At 34.5% G+C, this 9618-nt stretch overlaps 1 protein-coding gene across 1 annotated transcript in view; it reads right to left on the bottom strand.

The window, feature by feature from the left end:
* LOC137657151 (opioid-binding protein/cell adhesion molecule homolog) overlaps positions 1-9085 on the bottom strand; it is a 25487-nt gene extending 16402 nt beyond the window's left edge. Inside the window, exons 1-2 of the mRNA XM_068391503.1 lie at positions 8576-9085; positions 2562-2722 (exon numbers count right to left, since the gene is read on the bottom strand). Of these exons, the coding sequence (XP_068247604.1) occupies positions 2562-2722; positions 8576-8759 (345 nt within the window). The 5' untranslated portion in view covers positions 8760-9085. The remainder of the gene's footprint in view (positions 1-2561; positions 2723-8575) is intronic.
* Between the last annotated feature and the right edge of the window lie 533 nt (positions 9086-9618).

The following is a 9618-nucleotide window of genomic DNA, read 5'->3' on the forward strand; positions in this document are numbered from 1 at the left end:
AATATAGTTTTCTGTAAGTGAGAGAGAGAGAGAGAGAGAGAGAGAGAGAGAGAGAGAGAGAGAGAGAGAGAGAGAGAATAGTTAATTTTGTCTTGATAAATAATTTAGATAAAAAAGGAGTTTATTTTCTCATTTTTAAAGTTTGAAGTGTGACTGTTGATATAAAGTAAATTAAGAGAGAGAGAGAGAGAGAGAGAGAGAGAGAGAGAGAGAGAGAGAGAGAGAGAGAGAGAGAGAGAGAGGCTGAAGGACACTGGTTGAACGTTCGATAAAAAGACTTCATAAAAATAGAATCTCATATTAGTATTATTACTAATAGCTTAGCTTTTAATATTAATAATAATAATAATGATAATAATAATAATAATAATGATAATACAGTAAAAGGTAAAATACACATATGCAATATATGTTACAAAAAAAATGTGTGACAAAGGTTAAAAAAATTATCATATACCCCGAATTGAAAGGTTAAAAACTGAATTGAAAAGTTTGACGGAAAAAACAGGCAATTGATATAAAAAAAGACAGTGTAACCTATCCTGGGATATATATATATATATATATATATATATATATATATATATATATATATATAAACTGCTGAGATGATATATAATTACCAAAAAACGGGAGGATGAATATTGATAAAAATTAAGAAGTCTCTAAATACTGCTGAAAACTATTTAAATACGCTAAACAAGAAAATAAAAACAAGTAAAACTAGAGGGGCACTGAGTAATGCGCAGACTTCCGCCACGGCAGCTTATTTCTCGACCTTGACCTTTGACCTTGACATGTATTAATTGGCGTGCATTTTCATACACTCAAATATGAACCAAGTTTGAAGTCTCTGTGACAACGATGTCCAAACTTATGGCTGATTACGTGAATTGGACATTTTGCTTGACCGTGACCTTGACCTTTTACCTAAACTTTTCAAAATTTAATTATTTCTAGCTTTTTACATAACAGTTTAATTACTCTACGATTAAAATTGTGGCCAAGAAGCTGTTCACAAACAAACAAACACAAACAGGAACGAAAACATAACCTCCTTCCAACTTCTTTGGCGGAGGTAAATATAGCTTCAATTGAATAAACAGGGAATCTATAAGGAATGTTAAATGAGAAAATAAAACTGAAATATATTAACTTCCATTTTTCAATGTCTTTCATCATCATTTATTTTTCCAAGGATTTGTTCCTCTTATCCGTTCCCATCTCCCATTCCAGATATCTACTTTTTGTTCTTTCCATTCCATCAAACAGGCTTCAACTCACCCATTCCAGATATCTATTTTGTCTTACCATTCCATCAGCCAATTCCCCTCTTCCATTCAAGATATCTATTTTGTCTTTCTATTCCATCAGTCAAGGTTTCCCTCTCCCATTCCAGATATCTATTTTGTCTTTCTATTCCATCAGTCAAGGTTTCCCTCTCCCATTCCAGATATCTATTTTGTCTTTCTATTCCATCAGTCAAGGTTTCCCTCTCCCATTCCAGATATCTATTTTGTCTTTCTATTCCATCAGTCAAGGTTTCCCTCTCCCATTCCATATATTCATTTGCCTTACCATTCCATCAGCCAAACTTCAACACTTCCATTCCAGATTTCTATTTTGTCTTACAATTACATCGGTCAAGGTTCCCCTCTCCCATTCCACAAATGTCTCTATTGTCTCACCATTCCGTCAGCCAAACTTCAACTCTCCCATTCCACAAACATTTATTTTGTCTTGTCTTACCATTCCACGGAGCAAGGTTCCCTCTTTCATTCTATGTCTTACCATCCCATCATCCATGGTTCCCCTCTCTCATTCCATGTTTTATCATTCCATCAGGCAAGGTTCCCCTTTCTCATTCCAGGTATTATTATCTCATCATCCAAGGTTCCCCTCTTCCATGCCACAAATATTAATTTTATCTTACCATTCCATCATCCAAATTTCCCCTCTCTCATTCTATGTCTTATCATTCCATCATCCAAATTTCCCCTCTCTCATTCTATGTCTTATCATTCCATCATCCAAATTTCCCCTCTCTCATTCTATGTCTTATCATTCCATCATCCAAATTTCCCCTCTCTCATTCTATGTCTTATCATTCCATCATCCAAATTTCCCCTCTCTCATTCTATGTCTTATCATTCCATCATCCAAATTTCCCCTCTCTCATTCTACGTCTTATCATTCCATCATCCAAATTTCCCCTCTCTCATTCTACGTCTTACCATCCCATCATCCAAGGTTCCTTTCTCTCATTCCATGTCTTATCATCCTATCATCCATGGTTCCCCTCTCTCATTCCATCAACCAAGGATCCCCTCATCCATTCCACAAATATTAATTCTATCTTACCATTCCATGTCACATCATTCTACCATCCAAGGTTCCCCTCTCTCATTCCATCATCCAAGGATCCCCTGTTCCACTCCACAAATATCAGTTTTTTCTTACCATTCCATCATCCAAATTTCCCCTCTCTCATTTCATGTCTTACCATCCCATCATCAAAAAGGTTCCCCTCTTCCATTCCACAAATATTAATTCTATCTTACCATTCCATCAGCCAAGGATGACGAAAGACGACACGGGAGGGCAGCAGTGGCTCCGGCCTGGGCAGTGATATCGCTGTGGTTCTTCTGTCTGAAAATAATATCTCCAGAAAGGAGGTCTCCTCCTTGCCCGGCCACTCGATTGAAATGGGTCCCGTCGGGTCCTGTAAAGAAAAATATTCTGGGTCAGATTGGGTATAATAACACTTTTAAAATCTAGATTAAGTAATTTTTGGAAATCAAATCGCCTAAAATTCCGTATAAAAATCAGGCTATATATCAGTTTAGTGAGATCGGTGTTACTCTATGGACACGAGTCATGGTGTGACAATGAAGCAATCTCCAATAGATTTATTAGATTTGAGAATAAAGCCCTCAGAAGGATAATGGAAGTTATATGGCAGGGCAGGATTAGAAATGAAACTATAAGAGAGATTACTCGAGTGCCATATGTGGATGAGATCATGATGGGGGGTAGATGGAGATGGTTTGGGCATGCTCTTCGCACTCTCCAAGAGAGATTAGTTCACCAAACTTTTAACTGGGCTCCACAAGGCGCTAGACGAATTGGAAGACCCAGGCCTACATGGCTTAGGACTATAAAGTGCGTCGTAGATGATGATGAATGGGGAAGTATTGAATTAAAAGCTCAAGTCAGAGATGACTGACGAAATCTGACCGAGGCCCTTTGCGTCAATAGGCATAGGAGGAGATGACGATGATAAGTAAATAAAATATATATATATATATATATATATATATATATATATATATATATATATATATATATTGAATAATTTTTCTAGTTATATGGCATATCAGTGATTTCACTTCTAATGTTCTCTAAAGGCTGGTTTAGATGGTCAAACAGTTAGTCGAACGCGGTTCGACAGACAAGTCTTTGAAGTAATGTTCGAACGTATGAACAGGGTATTTGGTAGTCGAACACGTTCGTCGAACGGTTCGAAGAAAGTCTGTTTTAGACTGGTTTTTGTGGGCGGGGCTTCGTTCTCCAAAAACCTTATGCATTTGTGGCTGACTCCACCTCTTTGAACTGTTTAACAAGCAGGTTCGACAACCGGGTTCGACAAACTGTTCGACTGTGCAAACCCCGCTTAAGGCTCTTACCTAGCATCTAAGCCTCTCTTTACCAAACTTCATTTTCCATTATTTTCTCTAAAGTTATTTCTTGTTTATTTAGCCGTCATGTTAAAGGCTCGGGTACACTAGTTAAAAACTAGAGGGACGCACAGTAGAGCGCAGACCTCCGCCAGAGTACCTTATTTCTCGACCTTGACCTTTGGCCCTAACATGTATTAATTGGCATGTATTTCAATACACTCAAATATGAACCAAGGTTGAAGTCTCTGGGAAAACGACGTCCAAACTTATTGCTTATTATGTGTATTGGACATTTTGCTTGACCGGGACCTTAACCTTCAAAAATTTAATCATTTCAAGCTTTCTACATAACATTTACTTGTTTTGGGTTTAAATCCAACCCTCCACTGAAGTCGAGTGAACTACTTCTCTGGCGGGTCCATATTAATCATCTAACGAAAAATTTTCATTATAACTTATACAATTCTTTGATTGTAGCATCTTCCAAATCATATGATCTTGTGAAAAGTAATGTCTTTAGTTTCTTCTTGAATTCAATTGCTCCCTTTAGGTCCTTCATTTCAGTTGGCAGTTTATTATAATGTCTAGGCGCACAGTAGCTAATAAAAGCCCTTTCAACAAATTTACTATTTGTTCTTGGTTCAGATAGTCTATGTTTGTCACTCATGTGTCTTGTGTTAACATTTGTTTCTAGTTCTAGTTTGTTCAGGCATTCTTTTAGATATTTTGGTTCATTTTGGTTCAGTATCTTAAAAGTTAGTAAGAGTAGCTAGTATTCAATTCTCGCCTTTACCGGCAGCCAGTGTAATTCAATTAGTGCAGAGGTAACTCTTTCTCTATTGTGTAGACCTTTTATTAATCTAGCGGCTCTGTTTTGTACTCTCTGAATTTTCTTCAACTGATAATTTGGTAAGCCATAGAACAGTGAGTTGCAGTAATCAATTCTTGAAAATATGTCGTGATTAATGAGTATGGCCATAGATTTTTTATCTAAGTATTTACTAATAAATGCTATGTTCCTAATATGATAGTTACAATTTCTTACCATATTATTTATATGTTCATTCATTGTCAGTCTATCATCCATGATTACTCCAAGATTTCTGACAGATTTCTTTAGGTCAATGATCGATTGACCTATTTCAATTCTTTGGAAGCATTCGATTCTTTTTATATCTTTTTCATTTCCAAAAATAATACATTCACTTTTATCTTTATTGAGCTTGAGCCTTTTTGTTAACATCCAAGACTTAATGTCATTCATTATTTCATGTATCTTTTTTTTAGCTTCATCAACTGATTCTATTGGGAAATAGAATTGTGTTTCATCAGCGTATATTTTAAACTTAACTCTGTGAGTTTCAAATATATTTGCCAGTTCAATCGTGTAAATTTCAAACAGGAGAGGACCTAGTACACTGCCTTGAGGCACCCCTTTGGTTAGTTTTCTTGTCTCAGATTCAACATTTGACATTACTACTTTAACTTTGCGCTTTTCAAGATAACTCACAAACCAGTCGTGTGCTCGTTCTACGATTCCCACAGCTTTAAGGTCTTCCATCAGATATGTATGTTCTACAGTATCAAATGCTGCACTTAGATCAAGCATCACAAGAATGCAACACTTGCCATTTGTTATAATTTCTGTTATGTCATTTTTTATCGCTAATATTGTTGTTTCTGTGGAGTAATTTTCTCTGTATGCAGATTGATCATCAGGTATGACATTAGATTTTTTCAGATATTTCCAGGTTTGTTCATGTACAGCAGTTTCAATAATTTTCGAAAAATATGACAGATTTGATATTGGCCATTATGAACTTAAATTGTCTCCATGACCTTTTCCTTTATACACAGGCTTGATACATGCAACTTTTTCACAATCAGGGAAAACTGCCTGTGTTAGACTCATATTTACCATGACTCGGTAGGTCTCTTGTAGTCTGGTGAAATTTTCTGCATCTTTTACGTCGTTAATTGGAAAGGGGTAATTTCCGCAGTAGGTTTTTTTTTACTTTCTTTATTATTCTCATATAATCACTCTGACTTAACTCTTTGAATACCCTTAGCTTATTTACGCCTGTCGCTGATGTATTCATTCCTCTACGATTAAAATTGCGGTCAGGAAGCTGTTCACAAACAAACACACAAACAGTCGGTAAAATGACATTGACCTCCCAAAATTTAATAATTTCCAGCTTTTAACATAAGTTAATCCCTGAAAGTTCCATTACTCTACGATTAAAATTGTTACCAGGAGGCTGTTCACAAAACAAACACACACACACACAAACGAACACACAAACAGGGGGTAAAACATAACCTCCTTCCAACTGCGTTAGCGGAAGCAATAAAACGAATAAGTTGTAAAAAAAAGCAAAAAAGAAAGATAAGCAAACTGAATAACCAACACTGTGAACCAACATCATCGCAAACAAGGAGAAAATGCGAAATGAATCGGACCGACACAGAGAGAACCCGGTGAAACAGTAAGAGTTTACAGCCAGTTCACAATCTGGCCGAGTCCAGAGGCAAACAAAGATAAAATGAATTGACTGACGGGAACACGAAGCTGTGGGACGGTCGACTGTGTACCAACCGTGTGTCACACGATCGTACATAGTTCATTTTGGGTATATATAATGCTTGTATCTTCACTCTTCCCTCGCACTAAAATGAACCAGATTAAACATGTCTGCTTTTCTCATCTGTAACAGGGTCTGTTTTTTAAACATAAAATTTCTTGTTGCTTTGAACTTTTGTATATAAAGGAGTGTGTTCTATAATGAATTTACTCAGTTGCTTTCAACCTTCTCTCGTCCCGTCACATTGGTTACTCCGGGGTCACCAATGTGACGGGCCGAGAGAAAGGTTGTTTCCTCTTGGCTCCGAAATACAGAGACAATGTTCGAAAATGTATATATATATATATATATATATATATATATATATATATATATATATATATATATATATATATATATATACTGTATATATATACTACTTTGCAATGAACGTAATTACACATTATTTACAGGCTTGTTTGTAAATGACGTATGTGTATACGGAATATATGTATTATTATCATTATTACTTGCTAAGCTAAAATACTACCCTATTTGGAAAAGTAGGATGTTATAAGCCCAGGGGCTCCAAAATAAAGAGACAATGTTGGAAAACATTATAAAATGTATATATATTACTTTGCAATGAACGTAATTACATGTATATATACATGCATGTTTGTATAGAAAATGTTGAAAGACAGGAGAAAATATATATATTACTTTGCAATGAACGTAATGACACATTGCATAAATGCAATATATGTATAAGTACTCTTGGCTCCTAAATACAGAGACAATGTTCGTTAACAGTAGAAAATGCATGTATGTATGTATGTATATGTATTCTTCTTCTTCCCAGCTGGTTCCCATTTTTATATGGGGTCGCCGTTGCGGATGAGCCGTTTCCATCTTTTTCTATTCTGCGCTTCTGCCTCATCAATCCCCTTCTCCTGCAAGTCTCCCCTCACACAGACCCTCCATCTCTTTCTTGGTCTCCCTCTTCTTCTTCTTCCCTGAACCTCCATCTCCATAGTAGGCCTATGTCTCCCAACGTGGTCCTCATCTCTCCTCATCAGGTGTCAATACCATCTCAGCCTCCCTTCCTGCACTTTCTTTGATATTTCCACCACCTTTTTCGATCCCCTTATGTAGTCATTTTTTATCCGATCCTCTCTTGTCACCCCAGACATTCACCTAAGCATTCTCATTTCTGCCACATCCATCTTCTTCTCCTCTGTCTTCCTCATGCTTGCTGTTTCCGTTCCATACAGCATTGCTGTTCTTACCACTGTCTTAGGAAATTTTTCTTTTAACCTCAGAGGTATTTTTTTATCACAAAGAACTTCTGAGGCTGCTCTCCAGTTGTTCCAGCCTGCCTGTACCCGATGTTTGACTTCATCTTCCATACCTCCTCCAGCGTTAACAAAGGATCCCAGATACTTAAACTTATCAACTCTCTTTATCTGTTCTCCCCTAAGATGAATATGTATATATATTATATATACATATATATATATATATATATATACACACATATATATATATATATATATATATATATATATATATATATATATATGTGTGTGTGTGTATATATACATTACTTTGCAATGAACGTAATTACACATTATATAATATATATATATATATATATATATATATATATATATATATGTATATTATATATATATATATATATATATATATATATATATATATATATATATATATATATATATACAGTATATTTATATATATACATATATACATATATATATATATATATATATATATATATATATATATAAATTTATTTATATATATATATATATATACATTACTTTATAATAAACGTAATTACACATATACATACATGCATGTATGTATATAATGTATATCTATACAGAGTACATGTATAAGTATTCTTGTCTCCAAAATACAGAGAAAATGTTGGAAGACAGGAGAAAAAATATATATTACTTTGCAATGAGTGTTATTATACATATACATACTTGCATGTATATAATGTATATGTATACAGAATGTGCATATGTATACATAGATATAGTGTATATATATATATATATATATATATATATATATATAGATATGTGTGTGTGTGTGCATATATATATACATATATATATATATGTATTTATGTATATCTATATATATATATATATATATATATATATATATATATATATATATATACAGGGTGGTCCAAAAGGTATGTGGACAGTAAATCATATTTACTTTGAAGAAAAAGATACCGTTATAATTATTGACTGAATGTCCTTAAGCAACAATTAAAAAAACATCACGTACCTTTGGCCATCGAAGGCAACACTGAGAGAAGAATCAGGAAGAGTACTAAGCCTGAATTATCAGGCAAACAAGAGCTATTAGACATCCTATGATTCCTTGAGCAGCTGGGGTCCCTCCCAGAGACGACTTTGCAAGCTAGTCTATCTTCTCTAGACGTCTTCTCCTCGGAGTCCTTTGATTTCATCAGAGGTCAGATTTTCCAACATTCTTCAGCCATGAGTCAGCTTTTGCCTCGCTCTTCTCCCGACTTGGCTTCATCAGACAAATGATGCACAACTGAACTATCAGATGTTTTCTAAAGATGTAATATATGTAATATGTATACCCATCGTCCCAGGAAAGAGATTCATGTATTTTCCTAAAAGAAATTGTAAGTATATATAATATATAGATATATACTTATATCTATTCTGGCTCAGAAACTATTTATCATTCTTGAATAGAGAGCTCAAATGTCTTCTTTTTATTCAGACTTGCAGGTAGAGGTAGTGGGTTTATTCTTACGAAGAAGCTATCTGCAAAAAAATAAGAAAATACACTTTTAAGATGAATCACAATGATACGCGAATCTTTTCATTGATGAAAAACTAATAACTCTGCGTAAAGGCTACCTCTCTCTTGTCTGGGATGCACTTCTTTAATCATTTAATCATTTGCTATAATACTTAAAATTCAGAGAATAATAAAACTCAGCCATCCATCTATGACAACATATACACACACAAATACACAAACACACACACATATATAAATATAGAAATGTATATATATATATATATATATATATATATATATATATATATATATATATATATATCAAATAAGCCATATATATTTTTGATACATTAATGTCTGGATTCTCTTAACGACCTCGGGATCAGAGCCCCAGGCGAAATCACACAACGACAAGAGCTTGTGACCGGCCGGGAATCGAACCCTGGTCCGGCAAGCTTGTATAGACAGTGACAAAACCACTTCAAGATCGTTTGAAATGTTGATTTATGGTTGTGTTTTCATATATACATTTATACACACACTTATAT

Source organism: Palaemon carinicauda, chromosome 18 (genome assembly GCF_036898095.1).
Source record: "Palaemon carinicauda isolate YSFRI2023 chromosome 18, ASM3689809v2, whole genome shotgun sequence".
NCBI lineage: Eukaryota > Metazoa > Arthropoda > Malacostraca > Decapoda > Palaemonidae > Palaemon > Palaemon carinicauda.